General features: G+C 42.6%; 1 protein-coding gene and 1 pseudogene across 1 annotated transcript in view; one reads left to right on the forward strand and one right to left on the reverse strand.

Moving 5' to 3' along the window:
• The window catches only part of LOC124616134 (probable cytochrome P450 6a14), an 84,757-nt gene that overhangs the window by 22,009 nt on the left and 36,878 nt on the right, over positions 1-25,870 (forward strand). Inside the window, exon 3 of the mRNA XM_047144408.1 lies at positions 8,982-9,220. Coding sequence (XP_047000364.1) covers positions 8,982-9,220 — 239 coding nt within the window. The remainder of the gene's footprint in view (positions 1-8,981; positions 9,221-25,870) is intronic.
• Positions 14,637-14,754, reverse strand: LOC124617057 (annotated as a pseudogene).

Below are 25,870 nucleotides of genomic sequence, written 5' to 3' on the forward strand. Positions count from 1 at the left end.
CATTTCTGATGTTCACTGTGGTTTCAATTTGGCAATCAATCGGAGCTTACTTTCTGAACAGGCCTCGTATATAAATGACCTAGTAGATAGTGTCGGAAGTTCCATGCGGCTTTTCGCGGATGATGCTGTAGTATACAGAGAAGTTGCAGCATTAGAAAATTGTAGCGAAATGCAGGAAGATCTGCAGCGGATAGGCACTTGGTGCAGGGAGTGGCAACTGTCCCTTAACACAGACAAATGTAATGTATTGCGAATACATAGAAAGAAGGATCCTTCATTGTATGATTATATGATAGCGGAACAAACACTGAAGAAAGAAGGATCCTTTATTGTATGATTATATGATAGCGGAACAAACACTGGTAGCAGTTACTTCTGTAAAATATCTGGGAGTATGCGTGCGGAACGATTTGAAGTGGAATGATCATATAAAATTAATTGTTGGTAAGGCGGGTACCAGCTTGAGATTCATTGGGAGAGTGCTTAGAATATGTAGTCCATCAACAAAGGAGGTGGCTTACAAAACACTCATTCGACCTATACTTGAGTATTGCTCATCAGTGTGGGATCCGTACCAGATCGGTTAGACGGAGGAGATAGAGAAGTCCAAAGAAGAGCGGCGCGTTTCGTCACAGGGTTATTTGGTAACTGTGATAGCGTTACGGAGATGTTTAATAAACTCAAGTGGCAGACTCTGCAACAGAGGCGCTCTGCATCGCGGTGTAGCTTGCTCGCCAGGTTTCGAGAGGGTGCGTTTCTGGATGAGGTATCGAATATATTGCTTCCCCCTACTTATACCTCCCGAGGAGATCACGAATGTAAAATTAGAGAGATTAGAGCGCGCACGGAGGCTTTCAGACAGTCGTTCTTCCCGCGAACCATACGCGACTGGAACAGGAAAGGGAGGTAATGACAGTGGCACGTAAAGTGCCCTCCGCCACACACTGTTGGGTGGCTTGCGGAGTATAAATGTAGATGTAGATGTAGAAGGTCCGCTCGTGTACCCTTGATGACTGCAAGACACAAGGCTTTACGCCTCGCTTGGGCCCGTCAACAGCGACGTTGGACTGGTGATGACTGGAACCATATTGCTTGGTCGGACGAGTCTCGTTTCAAAGTGTACCGAGCGCATGGATGTGTACGGGTATGGAGACAACCTCATGAATCCATAGTCGCTGCATGTCAGCAGGGGACTGTTCAAACTGGTGAAGGCACTGTAATGATGTGGAGCGTGTGCAGTTGGAGTGATATGGGACCCCCGATACGTCTAGATACGACTCTGAAAGATAACACGTACGTAAGCATCCTGTCTGACCACCTGCATCCACTCATGTCCATTGTGCATTCCGACGGACTTGGGTAATTACAGCAGGACAATGCAACACCACAGACGTCGAGAATTGTTACAGAATGGTTCCAGTAACACTCTTCGGAGTTTAAACACTTCCGCTGCCATCAGCCTCTCCAGACGTGAACATAATTGAGCATATCTGGGATGCCTTGCAACGATCTGTTCAGAAGACATCTCCTCCCCCTCGTACTCTTAAGGATTTATGGACAGCCCTGCAGGATTCATGGTTTCAATTACCTCCACCACTACTTCAGACATCACTCGAGTCCACGCCACGTCGTGTTGCGGCACTTCTATGTGCTCACTGGAGCCCTACACGATATTAGCCAGGTGTACCAGTTTCTTTGGCTCTTAAGTGTAGTATATCCGTAGGGTACAACGACGCTGAGTGAACTAGATCGCCCAAGCGACCATTGTTATCGTACATTAATTTCTTGCGGTGTTATGTAATCGAGTTCAAGCAACAGACAGAAATTTCCATATGGACTAACAGGGAAGAAAATTTTCACAATATCCAGATACTTTATAGAAGTGTAGTTTTTTTTCACTGTATATGTCTTTTCAATTCGTTTAAAATTATTACGAATTTTTACACTACTAAAGTGCGCGTCATTTATGTTGGCGGCCGAGTTTAGGTTCGTTCTGCGCATCTGACGTCACAAAACACAGTCAGCCAATGAACAGAGAACGACGTTGCCAGATCTCGACTGCAGTGCAGAGCATGGACGAGTGTCTTCAGTTTTAGAAACGTTCAGTCATAAATAAAGTAATAGAACAAAAGCATTGTCTTGATAGCAGACTTTCTTTTATAGAAAGTTTGGAAAAAGCATTCTTTATACCAATTGCTTCATATTCTATTAATTAATTAAACCAAACAAGCAATAAGACTCCTAATTCAGGCAATAGCAAGGAAAGGTGTTTGTATCAATCTCACGAACCGCTTTTTCGCAATAAAGAACAGCGGTAATTGTTTATTTCCTATTGTACTTCGACGAAGCGGGAGTAATTCATAGTCATACCAACAGTGTAATGTCAGTATTTTGCGTGACGTGTTATACCCCTCATGGCGTTATGTAGTCACACGAGGTGCGTTAGCATAACGGTGAAGGTGTTTGGCTACTATTTGCCGGCACGGTAGCTCAGCGTGTTCGGCCAGAAAGCCGATTGGCCTCTGTAATAAAAAAACTGAGTGAAAGGATCAACCACCGAACTTGAACAGGATGTCTTGCGACGTCCGCAACGACCGAACACAACGATCAAAAAAAAAAAAAATTCATTATTTAAAAACAATATCGAAGTGCCTTACATCACGAATTATATTCGTTTGAATGCAATTTTTTGAAATTTCTAGTGCTTTGTCTCTTCATTAACCCTTTCGCTGCTGCAGACACGTGCTCCCCGCATTCCGCGCTGTGCGCGATTTTGTCATCATTGCACTGCTTAAATTAAATGAGATATTGTTATACAGTAAATTTTATATGAAATTTAGGTATCTTGTCCACATTTCATTCTCAACATTGTGGCAATTAAAATCGACCATACGGAAAGTATACTCTATGGACTTTTACCTCTGCAAACTCTTCAAAATTTCGTGCAATGGTTTACTATATTTAATGCTGCGTAATAACTGCGTTGAACATCGAAACAAAATTAAGTCATTTATGGGGGGAAGGTATCAGTCAAGAAGATGTGTAAAAATCTAATTTTTGGGCCAAATAGTTTTTGTGGAATCGAATGGTAAGTGTGTCAAAGCAGTCGGAACACGATGTGTCTTCACAGGCGAGCAGTGCAGTGACAAAATCGCGCACAGCGCGGAATGTAGAGAGCACGTCTTTCTGGCAGCGAAAGGGTTAATGCGACCGTGGTGGCTTTACTTCATGAACTGCGCGCTTCCCCCTAAACGTAAGCTTGCGAACTATGCTATACTATGGCGCTGCTTCTATTGGCGCGTGCGTCGTGTGCAACTGGCAACGCAGCAATCTCCCGCGTCTGGGCGGCATGCGCGAGCCGCCAAGATAAAAGAATTGAACTATAGTAGACCCAGTATTATAACCTAACGCATTGTGCGTTAGGTTGTAATAGTACGTTATACACTAGCTTACGAGACAGGGAGGTGAACCAGAACCGGATGGGATATACGCAGCGGATTAACCATCGTCGGTCTGGCATACCGGCCAGCCTGAGTGTAATTTTTTAGCGATTTTCCAAGCACATTGAGGGAAGTTCTGGGGTGTTCCTCAATCTCTGCCTCAGAAAATACGATATGTAAACAGTTAAAATAGGGTAACACATAGAACAAAGTTTGCATTATTCACAGACGCTTTTAGGTTAACCGACGACTATGGCGATAGAAGGGGCATCCCCGCCACCAACTTAACACAAATATTGCTAAATCTTGGAAAAACAGCGGACCCCACAGGGCAGCATAAACCAAAGGGGTCCAGGCCAGAGGAGGTAGAGTTTATTTATTTATTTAGCGAGTGGCTTACAGAATTATAAGTATTTTAAAAGTACATACAATTGAGTTGATATAATGTAATATGTATGCAGAAAATATGTATGCACAGGAAGTAAACGAAGCTGGAGAACCGGGAGTAGACAGAAGAAGTTGAACGATCCATTTTTCATCTTAGCTCGATAACCAAGGACTTTAACCAGTTAATTGCTGCGGGAGTTGCTTCTGCAAAGTCTCTGCAGGTACCGCAATTTTCTTCTTGGGCGTTCGTGCAAAATGTGTTCTTGTTCCGATGTTCCGCAGTCGCACTAGTCATCATCGGTAAGTCCCCACTTGTGTAGCTTTGCTTTGCTCACGGAGTGGCGAGTTCTCATACGGTTGAGGAAGATCCATATTTTTCCTGGCTGTTTCATTTCAGGCAGTTGGAAGGTCGGACATATGTCGCCTAATTTCTTATGACTATGGAAGGCCGTCCACTGATTTCGCCATTCATCTCTTTGGTTATAGCTTTCTAGGACGAGTTCGCCAGCGTTTATCCAGACTGGTTCTCTAGATTTTAATCGAGTGATTGGTTAAGTTGTTTAATGTTTCATGAGTAGGTAGGCGACTGGATCTTTTGAGTTTAATCCATTCATATGTTACTGCTTGTTGTCCTCGGAGATTTAGAGGGGCAGTATTGGCGAGTACTGACAGCCAAGGCGTTGGTGTGAATTTCAGAGATCCTATCACGTCCCTAATCGTACAAAGCACAACAAAAATAGTTCTTGTGAGAAATTATTGACGAGGGAGAGAGCGTTGTAGTCTGGGGAATGTTTTGGTGGCATCTCGTCATTTTGAAAGGCACAATGGATCAACACAAGTAAGCATCTATACTTGGGAACCATCTCCACCTCTACATGCAGATTGTTTTTGCTCAGCACGAGGGCATCTACTAGCGGGGCAATGTAATGTGCCACACACTTAGGCAAGTACGTGCGTGGTTCGAAGAGCACCAAGGTGAGTAAACCGTACACCCCTGATCACCAAACTCCGCGGATTGAAACCCAATCGAGAATCCGTGGGACCACGTCGTTCAGGATGTCCGCGCCACGGAAACGAGAAACCTGGCGCAGCTGGCTACGGAAATGGTGTCGGCATGAATCCACATCCCAGTCGGTATCTTCCAGAACCTCACTGTCAGTCTTCCTGCTCGTCTCGCAGCGGTCCGCGCTTCAAAAACTGGTTACACAGGTTTTTGACAGGTGGTCGCATTAACGTGATTGGAGAGTGTACTTCGTATAGGTCCCACACACTCGAACAATACTCGAGGATCAGCAGCACAGGTTTTTTTGGAAGCAGTCTCATTTATAGATTCATCACATTTTCCCTGTATCGTGCCAATGAAAATATGTCTCTCACCTGCTTCATCTACTACTGAGCGTATATAATCACTTCATTACACATGCCTACAAAGTGTTGAGTCCAGGTATTTGTAGAAGGTGAATGGTCCCAGTTGTTACTCACTGATATTTTTGCGTTTTATGAAGTGCACGCTTGTACGTTTCTGAACATTTAAAACAAGTTGCCAAAATTCGCACCACTTTCAAACAGATATTGTAGTCATAGGATACTAAGTTATCGCGGAATTTTACATTTTCACCATTTAAAGCAAATTACCAAAATTTGCACCACTTTCAAATACCATCAGAGCCAGAAAAAATATTTGTGGAGCCTTACTCAGATAATACTTCACTATAGATAACAGCGTCATTTGCAAAAGATCTGAAGCTACTATAAACTTGTCTGCCACGCAATTAATATGCAATATGAACGGCAGTGATCCTAACACACTTCCCTGGGGCACTCCTGAAGTTACTTCTGCATCTGCCTGTGACTCTCCTACGTCTTTCCCAACAAGAAATCCTTAATCCGGTCGCAAATTTACTTGATACTCTATACGATCGTACTTTCGTTAACAAGACTTAGAGTGGTTCAAAATGTTCAAATGGCTCTGAGCACTATGGGACTCAACTTCTGAGGTCATCAGTCCCCTAGAAATTAGAACTACTTAAACCTAATTAACCTAAGGACATCACACACATCCATGCCCGAGGCTGGATCCGAACCTGCGACCGTAGCGGTCGCGCTGTTCCAGACTGTAGCGCCCAGAACCGCTCGGCCACCCCGGCCGGCAATTAGAGTGGTGTTGAGTCAAATGCTTTCGGAACTCATGAAATAAAGCATCGCCTTAAACCATGGCTTTCAGGATGTCATGTGAGAAAAGTGCGAGTTGGGTTTCGCATGATGGATGTTTTCGGAATCCATGCTGGGTGGCACAGAGAAGGCCATCCTGCTCGAGATACGGAATTGCTTTGCACCTCGGAATATGCTCAAAGATTCTACAACAGATGAATGTCACTTGACAGTTGATTTATGAATCACGTTTACTACCCGTCTTGTAGATGAGTGTGACCTTTGCTTTCTTCTAGGTGTGAGGATTTTATGGTTAAAGGAGGTGTTAACTCCCCGCAGATTCTGTACCGAACCTTATAGAGATTCCTATGGGCTCTGGAGCTTTGTTCAGTGTTTGCGATTTCAGTTGCTTCTAATATCTGACACTAATATCTATATCACTCAGCTTTGCAGTGATGCAAGAACTGATCTGGAAGAGTCGTCTTGTATCTTCTTTTTGCGAAGAAAAATTTGAAAACAGATTTTAGCATTTCTGCTTGTGCTTTGCTAATCCCAGTTTCAGTTTCTGCGTCTTCATGAACGTCTGGACACTAACTTTGGTGCCACATTATGTTCCGAATTTCTTTGGATTTTGTGAGAGGTTTTTCCATAAGATACTGCTACAGTAGTCACTGAAAGCCTCAGGCATTGCACTTTGACAGACAAACTCATATACTCTGTTTTGCATTAAGTGTGTGGAAGGCGCTGCTACTTTAAAAGTTTATTTGGAGAGATTACATACAATGGACGGACTCTCCCATGCGAATCAAAATCTAAGTGGCCTCTTTGTGCCATTAAGATTTTAACTTCACTAAAATAATGCGCCATGCTCACTAAGATATTGCAAATGTGACTGAAATATTTACCTGCGTATACTCCGGAAGGCGCTATATACTGCTTGATAAAATATACTTCGTACCTTCTTCATTTTTCGTTTTGTCCGCGTACAGAGCGCCTTTAAATTTGGAAACTGGCTTGACGGTTTCTGCCTATTATCCTACCAAAATATTTTCACGTATTCACTATTATTTATTTTTTGTTTCATTTTTCTGCCCACAACTATACAATTCTCTTCTTAAGCTTCTCCATGAATCTGTGGTTTGTAACCAGTATTCCAAAGGCTAGACAGTTTACTACGCCTTTCCTCTGCGATATTTATGGCATGAAAATCGCCCCTAACTGATTTTGCGCCTCTTTGAATTCATAACGTTGAGTCATCTTTTGGGAGTCTATTATTGACCACCCTATAAATATTGCCATAGAATTTCAAACATCACTTGCGTGAACTTCTCCGCTTCATCCGAATTCAATTCTCTCTCGCAGGGCATTATATTTTGTTACCTTTTATGGATTTACTGCTTCCGGCTAAAGAACTGTTTCCTTATACTGCAGTTTCTGTTTGGACAGAATTTCTTTTTTTGTTGAAGTGGTTTCACGCTATTCTCAATGTCTTTCGAAGTTTGGTGGCTGTTTCTAAATTTGTGCTATTTTCTAATTCTGATGACTTCTCCAAGGAATCCGAAGAAGGATGCTTGTAAAGCAATCCGCTATTTTATCTTCAATGGAACTTCCGTGCTGCTTTGATGTAGTACAAAGTTTATTTCGGTCAATGCTCTTCTAGTAATAGCCTCAATGAAATACTGACTCACAGCATACAATCTAAACCGGTATAACCAAAAATAATCCCGTAAGTATTGACTGAAATAAACTTTACAGTGAGATGTAATGTCTTTACCGATGTTCGCAACCAATAACGGGGTAAATATAAACGAAGTTTTGACGCAGATTTCAAAGTAATGGGTTTTCTCAGTGTCGCTACCTTGCTGAGTTTTTCTCTGACATATTTAATTTCAGTCTTAGCCTTAATATTAGTTTCTAGGTCATCAGCGAAGGATAAGCAGTTAACACTGATTTTGAGTTCGTAATTTCCGTCCAGAATTTAGTCAAACAACAGCAGGAAGAGGGGGAGGGAGACTGGGGGTGGGGGGGGGGGGGAGGCGAATGGGGGAAAGACTGTCTCGTTGTCGAAAATTAGTACATATGTCTGAAGGCCCAGAGACTTTACGAAGGAATTTTACTTTTTCCTAAGAAATTTTACTTTTGATGTTGAACTTGCAAGATACAGGCAGATTAGTTCTCTGGTCTTCTCTAGAGTACCATAAGTAGTCTATCTGTCAATATTAGCGACTTTGTTGTACTCAGTTGGCGTTATGAGCGGAAGAGAAATGATCGTCAACTTATCTCTGCAAGCACCCTAAGCTCTCTTACGTAGTTCCCACGATCCCTACCAGAGATATGCGACTGCGAAAGCAGAATTTTCCCACGGTCTTCCTCGAAAAATAATCCCCTAAATTTAGTCAACGGGGTTTTGCGAGAATGTCAAGCTCCCAAGTGCTCCCATTTAAGCTTCCCGAGTATATCTGTTGCACTATCGCCGGGGCTAAGCTGCCCTTTTACGATCCTAGCAGCGCGCCTCTGATTTCTTTAGATGTTTTCCGTCGTGGTTACTTGATAGAACTCTAAACGCTGGGGCAATATTCTAGATCTTGTCACGCTGTTACCTTATGTGTCATTTCATTCAGAGATTAAGTGAACTTCCTAAAATCCTTTCATTACATGTAAGTTTTTCATTCTCCTTTTCTCTTCCAGTACCATTTCATATCGCTTCTTAGTTTCACCACTACATATGTAAACACTCTGACATGCTCTATATATTGGATCTAATGTACTGTTATTCATTACGATGATTCAAGTGTCTTTTCGAAGTAGATTACTACAAGTTTTCTACTTACAGAGTGCAAGTCAGGTTGTGAAAAATTTTGATGTTCATTTACAGTGATTAATCATCTTTTCTCTTCCCGTTTATAATTTTCCCAGTTGTGATCAGCTTTTTGAATGTGAAGTCCACAATGAGTACACATTTGTTTATTTGACTCACAAAACAGATGTCAATATTTGTTTCAGATAAGCGTTACGTAGGGATTTATCGCAAACGGACTCCCAGCTTGCTAGTCATCGATCCAGAACTCATTCGTCAAGTATTCGTCAAAGACTTTGATTTCTTCATGGACCGAGAACGTCTCCCCTTCAAGGAACCGGTACTGGAGAATCAACTGTTCTTCATGAAGGGCGAAAGATGGCGGCATTTGCGCAACAAACTCAGCCCCTTATTCACCAGTGGGAAGCTGAAGAATATGTTTCAGGTAAGTGTTTATTGCAAAGATGAAGTTACTTATGGTCTAGGAGAATAGTTACGGGAACTTTGCTATCGACGATGCTCATTACAGCCTTGTGTTCACCAAACTGTAAACTGGAAAAGAGTAGCATTTGACATTCTCTGGAGAGAAGTAGTAGGTATTAAGTTATTGAAGTACCGAAGCCAAAAACTGTTGTGTCATGGGCAAATAGTACATTGCAAAATGGTTCTGCTGAAACCGAGGAATTAACCAGTACTCCTTCATGCGCCGATAGCTCACATTGAGAGCTTTTCCAGTTTTATTTCATGCATTTGTGATCAGGTTAATTTCACTGTGTTTTACTTTTCGTTGGCGTATACAAAAGCTGAGCTGTGAGGTGCCTAATGAGCTCTATAGCATTTTCTGCAAGTCAATTAAGAGAAGCATCAGGCTCCACACTTCTTCCATTACAGTGGACAAGCTGTTGTACACTTATATGAAAGCTGACACACCTCAGCAATTGAATCACGTTGCAAATGGTTTTAACATCCGTTATTCAGTTTATAATCTTCCCCCTACAAATGTTAACACTGTGTCCACTGTAGTGACCTCTTTTCCAATGAAACTTCTGTCCATGGATCTGAACGTAACAGAAAAGATTTCAAAGTTCTGTAAATTGTAGTGACCTGGCGTCATCAGTCTAACAAGGGAACCTCCCCATCGCACCCCCCTCAGATTTAGTTATAAGTTGGCACAGTGGATAGGCCTTGAAAAACTGAACACAGATCAATCGAGAAAACAGGAAGAAGTTGTGTGGAACTATGAAAAAATAAACAAAATACACAAACTGGGTCGTCCATGCGTAAGATAGGCAATATTAAGGGGAATGTGAGGCGAGGGGCGCCGTGGTCCCGTGGTTAGCGTGAACAGCTGCGGAACGGGAGGTATTTAGTTCAAATCTGCCCTCGACTGAAAATTTTGTTTTCTTTATTTTCGCAAAGTTATGATCTGTCCGTTCGTTCATTGACGTCTCTGTTCACTGTAATAAGTTTAGTGTCTGTGTTTTGCGACCGCACCGCAAAACCGTGCGATTAGTTGACGAAAGGACGTGCCTCTCTAATGTGAACCGAAAACATTTGATCGCAAGGTCATAGGTCAACCGATTCCTCCACACGAAAACACGTCTGATATATTCTATACGACACTGGTGACAGCATGTGCGTCACATGACAGGAATATGTTTCGACCCACCTAACTAGTACACTTGGCGAATGGGTAAAAAGATTCTTCTACCTTGCCCGATTTAGGTTTTCTTGTGTATGTAATAATCACTCCAAAAAAAGTGATGAAAACATAAGAGTTTGTCACATAAACTGAAAATAAAAAGTTAAAATTCTCGGTCGACGGAAGATTTGAACTAAAGACCTTTCGTTCCGCAGCTGTTCACGCTAACCACGGGACCACGTCGCTCCTCGTTTCATATTGCCCTTATTATTGCCTATAATACACATAGACGACCCAGTTTGTATATTTTGCTTATTTTTTTTCATAGTTCCACACAACTTCTTCCTGTTTTCTCGATCGATCTGTGTTCAGTTTTTCAAGGCCTATCCACTGTGCCAACTTATAACTAAATCTGAGGGGGGGTGCGATGGGGAGGTTCCCTTGTAAGTAACTGTCTCAGCACCGTGAAAGACGAGGAATCAGAATTTTGATCAGGTCCTGTTGACTGAAATGAGGTGCTACTGTACTTGACTCGGCTATCCAAGATCAGGCAGAATATGAAGCAAAGTTTTCTGTAACTCCATCTTCTGTAGATGGAATTGGACTGCGGCTGGTTGAAGACTTGAAGAAAATAGATACCGACAGCCGTAATTTTATTCAACAATTTTATTTAGCTACCAGTCCACCTGCTTAGCTGGGTGATAACGTGCTTGCCTCCCGTGCAAGCGGGCTCGGGTTCGAATCCCGGCCGGGTTGGAGATTTTCTCCGCTCGTGGACTGGGTGCTGTGTTGTCCTCACCATCATTTCATCCTCATCGCCGGCCCCCAAGTCGTCCAATGTGGCGTCGAATGAAATAAGAATTGCACTAGGCGGCCGAACTTCCCCGAATGGGGCCTCCCAGCCGACGATGCCATAGGCTCATTTCCATTTAGCTACCAGTTTCACTGGCACTATCCTCAGGCCCCTAGAGACGTAACTACTACTAAGTCATCTAATCGTATGCTCTATTGTAGCTTGTGAAGGGTCCACGTCTGCCGAGAAGGTCTACGAAATCCAGCTGGACATAGTAGTCCCTATAATAGCGCCAACGATTAGATGACTTATCTAGCTACGTGTGTAGGGGCCTAAGGATGGTGTGAATGAGGCACCGAAACTAGTAGCTAAATAAAATTACAGCTGTTGGTATATATTTTCTTCAAGATCAAGCGAAGTAGTTGAAATTTCACGAGTGATGTCAGTTACTTTACTAACTACGTTAACGTTGCTCGGAAAAAGATTCAAATGGTTCAAATGGCTCTGAGCACTATGGGACTTAACATCTGAGGGCATCAGTCCCCTAGAACTTGTTTTTCTTTGTCATCAGTCTACAGACTGGTTTGATGCGACCCTCCACGAATTCCTTTCCTGTGCTAACCTCTTCATCTCAGAGTAGCACTTGCAACCTACGTCCTCAATTATTTGCTTGACGTATTCCAATCTCTGTCTTCCTCTACAGTTTTTGCCCTCTACAGCTTCCTCTAGTACCATGGAAGTCATTCCCTCATGTCTTAGCAGATGTCCTATCATCCTGTCCCTTCTCCTTATCAGTGTTTTCCACATATTCCTTTCCTCTCCGATTCTGCGTAGAACCTCCTCATTCCTTACCTTATCAGTCCACCTAATTTTCAACATTCGTCTATAGCACCACATCTCAAATGCTTCGATGCTCTTCTGTTCCGGTTTTCCCACAGTCCATGTTTCACTACCATACAATGCTGTATTCCATACGTACATCCTCAGAAATTTCTTCCTCAAATTAAGGACGGTATTTGATATTAGTAGACTTCTCTTGGCCAGAAATGCCTTTTTTGCCACAGCGAGTCTGCTTTTGATGTCCTCCGTGTTCCGTCCGTCATTAGTTATTTTACTGCCTAGGTAGCAGAATTCCTTAACTTCATTGACTTCGTGACCATCAATCCTGATGTTAAGTTTCTCGCTGTTCTCATTTCTACTACTTCTCATTACCTTCGTCTTTCTTCGATTTACTCTCAAACCATACTGTGTACTCATTAGACTGTTCATTCCCTTCAGCAGATCATTTAATTCTTCTTCACTTTCACTCAGGATAGCAATGTCATCAGCGAATCGTATCATTGATATTCTTTCACCTTGTATTTTAATTCCACTCCTGAACCTTTCTTTTATTTCCATCATTGCTTCCTCGATGTACAGATTGAAGAGTAGGGGCGAAAGGCTACAGCCTTGTCTTACACCCTTCTTAATACGAGCACTTCGTTCTTGATCGTCCACTCTTATTATTCCCTCTTGGTTGTTGTACATATTGTATATGACCCGTCTCTCCCTATAGCTTACCCCTACTTTTTTCAGAATCTCGAACAGCTTGCACCATTTTATACTGTCGAACGCTTTTTCCAGGTCGACAAATCCTATGAAAGTGTCTTGATTTTTCTTTAGCCTTGCTTCCATTATTAGCCGTAACGTCAGAATTGCCTCTCTCGTCCCTTTACTTTTCCTAAAGACAAACTGATCGTCACCTAGTGCATTCTCAATTTTCTTTTCCATTCTCCAGTATATTATTCTTGTAAGCAGCTTCGATGCATGAGCTGTTAAGCTGAACTTATAACTACTTAAACCTAACTAACCTAAGGACATCACACACATCCATGCCCGAGGCAGTATTCGAATCCGCGAGCGTTGCAGCAGCTCGGTTCCGGACTGAAGCTCCTAGAACCGCTCGGGCACAGCGGCCGGGTCGGAATAAGAAAACCACAGTCGTTACAAAGTCCTGTGCTCACGTCGCTAGGCGATCTGCAAATGCACAAGCCAATTAATTCAATCGTGTCATTAATACACTCTTCAGTCAAAAAATGAACAATAGATGAAACTATCCTAAAACACAGGGTGTTTGTTTTAACTTGAGACAACTACGAATTCCGAAAGTGATGCATCATACAAAAACAAATGTTCTACGTGAAAAGTTGATATTAGTAAAGGGGACATTTGTCTGTACTGCACCTAGCCGCCTACTAACCAACCTGCCCGCTTGGACAAGGTCAACTTTGTATTTACTGGTTAGAAACACCCATTTTTATTGCATATTCGGATTCTATGTCAAAAAGTACGTACTGTTTCCTCAAACCATCGTTCTCATTCGTGGTGGACGGCGCTGTAGTCGACAAACATAACCTTTGTGTTCTAACGATCGATTTTACGTTCGAAATTTACTTTAGTGTTGCGAATTTCATTTTGCACCTTTTAAGTGTCCTGCCAATGAATCACAGCTCTACCCACAACGTTATCTATGTGATCGTTCCATTTTAGGGTATCTGTAACTGTAATGCCTAAGTATTTAGTTGAATTTCGACTGAAGATTTGTGTGACTTTTCGTGTAATCGAAATTTAGCTGCTTTCTTTTAGTACTCTTGTGAATAACTTCACACTTTTCTTTATTCAGGGTCAATTGCCACTTTTCGCGCGACACTGATATCTTATCTAAATCATTTTGCAATTCGTTTTGGTCATCTGATGACTTTACAAGACAGTCAATGACAGCATCATCTGCAAACAATCTAATAGGGCTACTCACATGGTCTCCTCTGTCGTTAATCTAGATCAGGAACAGCAGAGGGCCTATAACACTTCGTTAGGGAACGCCGGATATTACTTCTGTTTTACTCGATGACTTTCCGTCTCTTGCTATGAACTGTTACCTTTCTGACAGGAAATCACGAATCCAGTCGCACAACTGAGGTGATGTTCCACAGGCACGCAGTTTGGTTGACGCTTGTGATGAACGGTGTCGAAAGCCTTCCGGAAATCTAAAAATATGGAATCAATTGACATCCCCTGTCGATATCACTCATTACTTCATGAGTATAGAGAGCTACATAGTTGTGTTTCACAAGAACGATGTTTTCTGAATACGTGAAATGTGTCAATAAATCGTTTTCTTCTAGGTAATTCATAATGTTCGAACACATTATGTGCTCCAAACTAAAACTAAACTAAAGTCCGTCCTAACAGATCACGGAAGACCCTAACGGTACTGACCGACCGCCGTGTCATCCTCAGGCTACAGGCGTCATTGGATGCGGATATCGAGGGGCATGTGGTCAGCACACCGCTCTCCCAGCCGTTTTCAATGTTCGAGACCGGAGCCGCTACTTCTTAGTCAGATAGCTCCTCAATTGGCCTCACAAGGGCTGAGTGCACCCCGCTTGCCAACAGCGCTCGGCATACCGGACGGTGACCCATCCAAGTGCTAGCCAAGCCCGACAGCGCTTAACTTCGGCGATCTGACGTGAGCAGGTGCTATCACTGCGGCAAGGCCGTTGGCATTATACGTTCCAAAACCCAACTACAAATCGACGCTAGTGATATGGGCCTGTAATTCAGCGGATTACTCCTATTTCCCTTTGTGGGTATTTGTGAGACTTGAGCAATTTTCCAGACTTTAGGTACGGAGCTTTCTGTGAACGAACGATTGTATATAATTGCTAAATATAGAGCTATTGTATCAGCGTACTCTGAAAGGAACCTGACTGTTATACAATCTGGACCGGATCCCTTGCCTTTAATAAGTGATTTAAGCTGCTTTGCTACGCCGAGGGTATCTACTTCTACGTTTCTCATCTTGGCAGTTGCTCTTGATTGGAATTCAGAAATATTTACTTCGTCTTCTTTGGTGAAGGAGTTTCGGAAAACCGTGTTCAATAACTCTGCTTTAGTGGCACTGTCATCAGTGACTGCCGGCCGAAGTGGCCGTGCAGTTCTAGGCGCTTCAGTCTGGAACGCGCGACCGCTACGGTCGCAGGTTCGAATCCTGCCTCGGGCATGGATGTGTGTGAGGTCCTTAGGTTAGTTAGGTTTAAGTAGTTCTAACTTCTAGGGGACTGATGTCCTCAGCTGTTAAGTCCCATAGTGCTCACAGCCATTAGAACCATTTCATTGGTGAGTTCACCGTTGTTATGGCGCAGTGAAGGTATTGATTGCGTCTTGCCACAGGTGTGGTTTATGTATGACCACTATCTCTTTGGGTTTTCTGCCAGATTCTGAGACAGAGTTTCGTTATGGAAAATATTAAAAGCATCTCGCATTGAAGCACTCGCTATATTTCGAACTTCTGCAAAACTAAGCCAATCTTGGGGATTTTGCGTTCTTTCAAATTAGGCATGCTTTTTTCGCTGCTTCTGCAGCAGCGATCTAATCCGTTTTGTGTACCATGGGGGATCAGTACCATCACTGGCCAATTTATGTTGTATACAGGGTGGTCCATTGATAATGACCGGGCCAAATATCTCACGAAATAAGCATCAAACTAAAAAACTACAAAGAACGAAACTCGTCTAGCTTGAAAGGGGAAACCAGATGGCGCTATAGTTGGCCCGTTAGATGGTGCTGCCATAGGTCAAGCTGATATCAACTGTGTTTTCTAAAATAGGAACCCCCATTTTTATTACATATTCGTGTAGTACTTAAAGAAATATGAATGTTGTAGTTGGACCACTTTTTTCGCTTTTGTAACAGATGGTGCTGTAATAGTCACAAACGTGTAAGTACGTAGTATCACGTAACATTCCGCCAGTGCGGACGGTATTTGCTTCGTGATACATTACCCGTGTTAAAATGGACCGGTTACCAATTGCCGAAAAGGTCGATATCGTGTTGATGTACGGCTATTGTGATCAAAATGCCCAACGGTCGTGTGCTAGGCATGCTGCTCGGTATCCTGGACGACATCATCCAAGTGTCCGGACCGTTGGACGGATAGTTACGTTATTTACGGAAACAGGAAGTGTTCAGTCACATGTGAAACGTCAACCACGACCTGCAACAAATGATGATGCCCAAGTAGTTGTTTTAGCTGGTGTCGCGGCTAATCTCGTACATCAGTAGCAGACAAATTGCGCGAGAATCGGGAACCTCAAAAACGTCGCTGTTGAGAATGCTACATCAACATCGATTGCACCCGTACCATATTTCTACGCACCAGGAATTGCATGGCGACAACTTTGAACGTTGTGTACAGTTCTGCCACTGGCCACAAGAGAAATTACGGGACGATGACAGATTTTTGCACGCGTTCTATTTAGCGACGAAGCGTCATTCCCCAACAGCGGTAACGTAAACCGGCATGATATGTACTATTGGACAACGGAAAATCCACGATGGCTGCGACAAGTGGAACATCAGCGACCTTGGCGGGTTAATGTATGGGCGGTATTATGGGAGGAAGGATGATTGGCCCCCATTTGATCGATGGCAATCTAAATGGTGCAATGTATGCGGATTTCCTACGTAATGTTCTACCGATGTTACTACAAGATGTTTCACTGCATTACAGAATGGCGATGTACTTCCAACACGATGGATGTCTGGCACATAGCTCGTGTGCGGTTGAAACGGTATTGAATAGCATATTTCATGACAGGTGGATCGGTCGTCGAAGCACCATACCATGCCCCGCACGTGCACCGGATCTGACGTCCCCGGATTTCTTTCTATGGGTAAAGTTGAAGGATATTTGTTATCGTGATCCACCGACAACGGCTGACAACATGCGTCAGCGAATTGTCAATGCATGTCTAACATTCTGCGTGGTGTCTGTTTGTTCTAAGTCATGTCTCCCTACCACTTTCGCGCAACGACGCCCTGAGCGTGTTTTTTAGGGAATTGACTAGTTTGAACCTGGGACCTGTTGCTGGTAAGGAGACGCCAGACCACACATGACATGTAGAGTTCAGAAGAGTTCAGTGAGACTAGCGATGATATAACCAAATACTTAATGATTTCAGCGTCAGCTCCACTGCACTCCCTGTAAAAGAATCTTAATACTAACTAAATTTAGTGGAAGGGGCTCAAGGCTTTCCTATTTTTAGTTAGCTGGTAAAATAACGTCGAAAAAGCAGTTAAGTTTACTATTGGAAATTTTATTCTACTCACAAAACATTGTTTATAAATTGCACTATTGATAAAAGGAAATATTTTAATACAGGATGATAAAAACCAACTGCTTTCAACAAGAATGTGAACGAATATTCCATGAATGGGTTTCCAAGTTCTACAATGGATCGAAGGATGACCTATGCCATATCACATCTATAATCTAGGTTTAAAATAAGTTTCACAAGAGAGAAAACTATCAAAATGGTCTACAGTGACCCTCAACTATCTTTAATTACTTATCTAACTTGTCGTAAATTACAGTGGCTGATGTGGCTTTTCAATAATTATATAACAGAAAAATCATCGCGTTTCAGATTTTAACGTAAGTAGCAAATGTGAATACCATGAGCTTTAATTGACGATCGACACTAGTATTACGCAAAACGGGGATATAACAGATGAGACTTCTGCAGTTCTGAGTGAAGCTTTATGCGCTGTTATGCGGCATCGCGTGCGTTCATTACCTTGTCGTTGGTTAGGCAGCTTCAGGGGCAGCGGGCGGCGCAGCTCCACCTTCGCCGTCTCGGAAGCAACTCCCCCCTAACTTCTCGTTACTACAATTTACCAAAGTTGGTTTAAAAAAAACTATCTGGCTGTGTTTTCATCTGACCAATCAGGGTCTCAATGTTAACCTTAAGTTCCGCCTACAAAAGTTCTGTCTATACAATGAGAAACGTTATACTTTTCGTGGTGGGGCTGTGTTTTTAAAGTTTGCAACGTAACAGAGACGCGAAAAAGTCTCACGCTAAAACTTGCAGCTAGCGTGGCCCTTTTAGTGTTATCGTAAGATCTATGGTGTTCTTCTGGAGGGCTCTATCTTTTAACATGGGCTGGGGGGTGGTCCTGACGTAACAGAGACACGAAAAAGTCTCACGCTAAAACTTGCGGGTGGTGTGGCCCTTTTTGTGTTATCATAAGATCTATACTGTTCTTCTGAAAGGCTCTATCTTTTAACATGGGCTGGGGGGTGGTCCTGTCGGCTACTTTTAGTGGTGGGGCAATGTTTTTAAAGTTTGCAACGTAACAGAGACGCGAAAAAGTCTCATGCTAAAACTTGCGGCTGGTGTGGCCCTTTTAGAGTAATCGTAAGATCTATACTGTTCTTCTGGATGGCTCTAGCTTTTAACGTGGGCTGGGGGGTGGTCCTCGTGGTTAGCTGACGACGTGGGTGTCCGTCCCTTATCGTAGGGCCTTCTAGCTTAACACGGTTCTGCTCTCGGCTTCTGTTCTCGTTTCTCCCCTCGGAACTGCGTCTGTCTCACGGTTGGAAGGTATGACATGCATTTAGGCATTCTTGTGTTAGTCTGTGGTATTCCATTTGCTCACTCGTTACTCGTATTATTTTGGTTAATTTAATGTCAGGATTTATTCGGAGCTATGTGACATACTACTGGAATTGCTTATCGTGTCAGGGTTTTCATGGAAGGTGTTGGATTTGCCTGACACCTTACACATGTGCGAACTTTACGGAAGGCGAACTACTCGCTGTTGAGAGGAATGTCGTTACACGTATTGCCAAAAGCATTGAGGTTGACGGACATCATTTTGAGCTTTTATTGGATTAATGTGGTATTTACAGGTAATCACGCTGTGACAGCATGCGTTCTCAGAAATGGTAAGTTCACAAAGGTACATGTATCACATTGGAACAACCGAAATAAAATGTTTAAACGTACCTACGTTCTGTATTTTAATTTAAAAAAGCCTACCTGTTACCAATTGTTCGTCTAAAATTGTGGGCCACATGTTTGTGACTATTACAGCGCCATCTATCACAAAGCGAAAAAAGTGGTCCAACTAAAACATTCATATTTCTTTACGTAATACACGAATATGTAGTAAAAAATGGGGGTTCCTATTTTAAAAAACGCAGTTAATATCAGTTTGACCTATGGCAGCGCCATCTAGTGGGCCAACCATAGCGTCATCTGGTTTCCCCCTTCAAGCAAGACAAGTTACGTTCTTTGTAGTTTTTTCGTTTGACGCTTATTTCGTGAGATATTTGGTCCGGTCACGATCAATGGACCACCCTGTATAAAGGGCACCAGTGGCAAGACGCAATCAATACCTTCACTGCGCGATAACAACGGTGAAGTCACCGATGACAGTGCCACTAAAGCAGAGTTGTTAAACACCGTTTTCCAAAACTCCTTCACCAAAGAAGACGAAGTAAATATTCCTGAATTCCAATCAAGAACAACTGCCAAGTTGAGAAACATAGAAGTAGATATCCTCGGTGTAACGAAGCAGCTTCAATCACTTAATAAAGGCAAGGCCTCCGGTCCAGATTGTATACCAGTCAGGTTCCTCTCAGAGTATGCTGATAAAATAGCTCCATATTTAGCAGTTACATGCAACCACTCGCTCACAGAAAGATCCGTACCTAAAGACTGGAAAATTGCTCAAGTCACACCAATACCCAAAAAGGGAAGTAGACGTAATCCGCTGAATTACAGGCTTATATCACTAACGTCGATTTTCAGCAGGGTTTTGGAACATATACTGTGTTCGAACATTATGAAGTACCTCGAAGAAAACGATTCATTGACACATAGTCAGCACGGTTTCAGAAAATATCGTTCTTGTGAAACACAACCAGCTCTTTATACTCATTAAGTAATAAGTGCTATCGACAAGGGATGTCAAATTGACTCCATATTTTTAGATTTCGAGAAGGCATTCGACACCGTTCCTCACACGCTTCTTCTAACCAAACTGGGAGCCTACGGAGTATCGCCTCAGTTGTGCGATTGGATTCGTGATTTCCTGTCAGAAAGGCCACAGTTTATAGTAATAGACGTAAAGTCATCGACTAAAACAAAAGTAATATCCGGCGTTCCCCAATGAAGTGTTATAGGCCCTCTATTGTTCCTGATCTATATTAACGACATAGGAGACAATCTCAGTAGCCGTCTTAGATTGTTTGCAGATGATGCTGTCATTGAGTGCCTTGTAAAGTCATCAGATGATGATAACGACTTGCAAAATGCTTTAGATATCTGTATAGTGCGAAAAGTGGCAATTGACCCTGAGTAAGGAAAAGTGTTAAGTTATTCACATGAGTACTAAAAGAAATCAGCTAAATTTCGATTACACGATAAGTCACACTAATCCGAAGGCTATAAATTCAACTAAATACTTAGGGATTACAATTACAAATAACCTAAATTAGAACGATCATATACATAATATTGTGGGTAGACCAAACCACAGACTGCGATTCATTGGCAGATTACTTAGAAGGTGCAACAGGTCTACTAAAGAGACTGCTTACACCACGCTTGTCCGCCTTATTCTGGAGTATTGCTGTGCGGTGTGGGATCCGCATCAGGTGGGACTGACGGATGGCATCGAAAAAGTACAAAGAAGGGCAGCTCGTTTTGTATTATCACGAAATAGGCGAGACACGTGAATTGGAGTGGCAATCATTAAAGCAAAGGCGTTTTTCGTTGCGACGGGATCTTCTCATGAAATTCCAATCACCAGTTTTCTCCTCCGATTGCGAAAACATTCTGTTACCACCCACCTACGTAGGGAGAAATGATCATCACGTTAAAATAAGAGAAATCAGGGCTCGCACAGAAAAATTGGAGTGCTCGTTTTTCCTGCGTGCCATTCGAGAGTGGAACGGTCGAGAGACAGCTTGAAAGTGGTTCATTGAACCCTCTGCCAGGGACTTTATTGTGAGTAGCAGAGTAATCACGTAGATGTAGCTGTAGAGATACACCTTACGGAAAATCCAAAGGCCTATATGCATTTCTCTATATATATTTTTTTAAATAACAGCCAGCAATCTGAACAATGAATAATAGCTCCTTTCAGTAATGTGCCCCGTATTGCATCTAGAACAAATTACACGATACATCTTTACAATCTCGAACAACGTTTTGAATGCCCATCTCACTTTTACAATCGCAGTAATTGTATATCATTGTTATACCTCTAAACTAAAGAACATTATACATTTTTAGAACGTGGCCAGTGAGACGTAATTAAACTGTAGCTAATTCTCTTCTCTCTCTCTGTCTCTCAAGTTTTTATTGCTCACAGCCAGATGGTATTCTCATTGTTTCCTCGGATCGTCTCTTTCTCTAGAGTGTTCAACAGCAGCTTTTTTGATATATACGAACAAAAAATCAATAATTAAACTCCACTCCCGTCATTCCTACCTATGTTATAAAATAAAACATTTAATTTAAGCTATAATGTCTCTTGTGCACTGACAAGCTATCTGTAACTCTGATGGAAAAACTCACGCCGTAAAATGTTGCCTCACAATAGTTTAGATTTTCACTTCATTGTGTTTTAAGGACCAAAGTGATTTCTGTTGGAATTCTACATATGACAGACCTGGGTACGAATTTTTGTCAAACCCAATCCAGCGTGACTGACATAACATCTATACCTCCAGTGTAACTCTTTGGTTAATTCCCAAGGTAAAAATCAAATTCTGTGTGCCACTGAGAATGGGGTGAGCATTCACAGGGCTGACTCAACTTCTCCACTAACCAGGCAATTGGTCATTAAGCAAATACTGGACTTAGGGTCCATTTTCCTCACTCACCCTATAGTGTAAGACTTTTTACGAATTTTTTGGCAAAACTAATGAATAAATCAACGTAGATCTTTTTGTACATTGTCTATTGACTCTTGGACAACATTTTCTAATTTTTTAAGAAGAAATTCAGGCATCATGAAACCCCCCCATCGGAGGAGTTAAAGTTGCCCTGTCCATCTGAAGTGTGTCCATGACGGAAGTCCTGCAGTCTGCAAATCTTATTTGAAATAAGAAAACTAACAATTTTCTTAATTTTTAGGCTATTGTGCAGGAGGTAGTACCACAGTTTTCTGATATATGATAAAATGAAAAACAGCAGACGCCTGAAACAAAGATGTGGTACTGAAGTATGTTTTTGGTCTGTATTCTGCAACAACTAATGAATAAATTAAAATAAAAAAGTAGGCCTATTACTACTTGAGGACATGCCTGAGGAGTAACTCACCAAGTTTCAGAAAGGTGAGCGTCTTAGATTCATAATCAAAATGTCTTCGTCTCGGTTTCGAATCCCGCCGCTGCTTCAATTTTGATTAATAATCAGCATTGGCGGCCGAAGACTTCCTGCATAAAAAGTCACGCTCATTCTGGCAAATGTCTGAGGACAGAGGTACAGGGCACTTTCTTGTACTAGGGGTGGGAAACTGCCCCTAAAGGCGGAAGAATCAGCATAGATCAACGGCGTGAGGATGCAGAAAGCAATGGAAACCACTGCATTACAGACAAGTAACGTGTATCCACAGAACATGTGACCTGCAATTGAAGAAGTGTCATGATGATCTCTCCATTGGCAAAAGATTCCGGAATAGTCCCCCATTCTGATCTCTGGGAGGGGACTGCTAAGGGGGAGGTTACCATGAAAGAAAGATTGATTAATCAGCGGAAGGATAACGTTCTACGAGTCGGGGCGTGGAATGTCAGAATCTTGAACGTGGTAGAGAAATCAGAAAATCTGAAAAGGGAAATGCAAAGCCTCAATCTAGATATAGCAGGGATCAGTTAAAAATGGTTCAAATGGCTCTGAGCACCATAGGACTTAACTTCTGAGGTCATCAGTCCCCTAGAACTTAGAACTACTTAAACCTAACTAACCTAAGGACATCACACACATCCATGCCCGAGGCAGGATTCGAACCTGCGACCGTAGCAGTCGCGCGGTTCCAGACTGTAGCGCCTAGAACCACTCGGCCACCGAAGCCGGCATTTCTTCTGTTACCCATGGTTTCTTCGCAGTTACCTTCTTTGTACCCATGTTTGGAGTAAGCTGGTAGAAGTTTTAGTGTAGTGCATGTTGGAGGAGGATTTTGCTGAAGAAAATTGTTGTGAATTATTAACCCGATCTAAGGACGTACAGACGCAGCATTTATGGAACAGATAGAATAGAATTGCATTATGGATATGTTTTCAAGGTAATAATTTTTGCCGGTGCATACTGATACCGTTAGTGATTCTTGCATTAGAACAGTCCACCTCTCCACCTCTGTTTAAGTCATTTCAGCTTAATTCATTTCAATTTGCATAATCGTAAATGCATTGTCTTGTAAGACTTTTGTAAAGAAAGTAAAGATTTTGGTTTCCTGTGAGTTTTACGTTCTTATGAAATAAGAGTTTACAATACAGTGTCGTCAGTGTAATGAACAGATTAGAATTTTCATTTCAAATAAGAATTTTCTTTGGTATGAGAAAATCATCCCAATCTTTCTCCCAGCATTTAAGTTTTACTTTAGCATACTTTTGCTGGCCCCATTCCTTCATGCTGGACTGTTGTTGCTGATTGTGCTGTAATATTTCAGGTGAGATTCTTTCCATATTTTGTTGGTTCTTCCGCTTCTCATCTCACATTTCCAGTGCGCAAATTCTAAAAATTTTCTTTGTAATTGAAATTTTATTGGGCCAGTGAACAGTGTGTGTTTCATAGTGTTGCTACGTAATTTCAGTGTTTCAATTTTTTGGGGCAGCGCATAGTTTGGTTTTGGTAGTGCTAACAGAGGACAGTAAATTAAGTTTTGAGTAAAAAACAGGCAAACATTTTAGTGCTCATGAACGAACGAACGATCGGGTCAGAGCAAATAACTTTCAAATGCTGTGCTCCACACGTACGTCCTCAGAAATTTCTTCCTCAAATTAAGTTCAAATGGCTCTGAGTACTATGGGACTTAACTTCTAAGGTCATGAGTCGCCTAGAATTTAGAACTACTTATACCTAACTAACCTAAGGACATCACACACATCCATGCCCGAGGCAGAATTCGAACCTGCGACCGTAGCGGTCGCGCGGTTCCAGACTGTAGCACCTAGAACCGCTCGGCCACCCCGGCCGGCCTCAAATTAAGTCCAGTGTATTAGTTCGGCACCTAAGTTCGTAGCGTTTTTGTTTTGCATGTTGGTATTCTGGTTGCTATGGGTTTATTGATCGATTCTCATTTTTATTTGTAGTTCACTGTTGCTATTTGAGTTTACATATTGTCATCTTTGGATAGTGAGTGAAGTTCAGGACGCTAATGATATGCCAAGTGGAGAAACAGGAATATTTCCGACATATTCTTGTTTTAAAGTTCAATAGAGGGGTGTCAGCAACGGAGGCAGCCAGAAGTATGAGAATAATGGCGTTGGACAGGGCACAACGAGAAAATGGTTTTCTCGTTTGAAGCAGGATCATTTTGATACTAGTTAATCTCCACGTTCAGGAAAAGACTTTCGAGGTATGATGTAGATCACTTAAACGCATTACTCTACGACGACCCACGTCAGTGAACTTAAAACTGGCGAATAGTTCGAAAATCCTGCTGCAATGGTTTTGAGGAGCATGACAGTGAACGCACGTGGATGTTTTGGCCAGCAAATTCGGCTTATCTGAATACGACGAAACCCAAGTGGGACGCTATCGGACGCCAGCCCCGTACCCACAAACCCACTGCCGTGATTTACGGGAAGTGTGTGACTTGTGCGAATGCATCTGGTGCCACAAACCTCTGGAATCAAGTGCTCCTCGAATCTGTGCCACACAGATACTCTGCCGAATTGCGTTCCAGAAGTGGACCAACACACTTTTAATTAGGTGGTCATAATACACTACTGGCCATTAAAATTGCTACACCACGAAGATCACGTGCTACAGACGCGAAATTTAACCGACAGGAACAAGATGCTGTGATATGCAAATGATTAGCTTTTCAGAGCATTCACACAAGGTTGACGCCGGTGGCGACACCTACAACGTGCTTAAATGAGGAAAGTTTCCAACCGATTTCTCATACGTAAACAGCAGTTGGCCGGCGTTGCCTGGTGAAACGTTGTTGTGATGCCTCGTGTAAGGAGGAGAAATGCGTACCATCACGTTTCCAACTATGATAAAGGTCGGATTGTAGCCTATCGCGATTCCGGTTTATCGTATCGCGACATTGCTGCTCGCGTTGGTCGAGATCCAATGACTGTTAGCAGAATATGGAATCGGTGGGTTCAGGTGAGTAATACGGAACGCCGTGCTGGATCCCAACGGCCATGTATCACTAGCAGTTGAGATGACAGGCATCTTATCCGCATGGCCGTAACGGATAGTGCAGCCACGTCTCGATCCCTGAGTCAACAGACGTTTGCAAGACAACAACCATCTGCACGAACTGTTCGTCGGTGTTTGCAACAGAATGGACTAACAGCTCGGAGACCATGGCTGCGGTTACCCTTGACGCTGCATCACAGACAGAAGCGCCTGCGATGGTGTACTCAACGACGAACCTGGGTGCACGAATGGCAGAACGTCATTTTTTCGGATGAATCCAGGTTCTGTTTACAGCATCATGATGGTCGCATCCGTGTTTGGCGACATCGCGGTGAACGCACATTGGAAGCGTGTATTCGTCATCGTCATACTGGCGTATTACCCGGCGTGATGGTATGGGGTGCCATTGGTTACACGTCTGGCTCATCTCTTGTTCGCATTGACGGCACTTTG

The sequence above is a fragment of the Schistocerca americana genome, chromosome 5 (genome assembly GCF_021461395.2).
Source record: "Schistocerca americana isolate TAMUIC-IGC-003095 chromosome 5, iqSchAmer2.1, whole genome shotgun sequence".
NCBI lineage: Eukaryota > Metazoa > Arthropoda > Insecta > Orthoptera > Acrididae > Schistocerca > Schistocerca americana.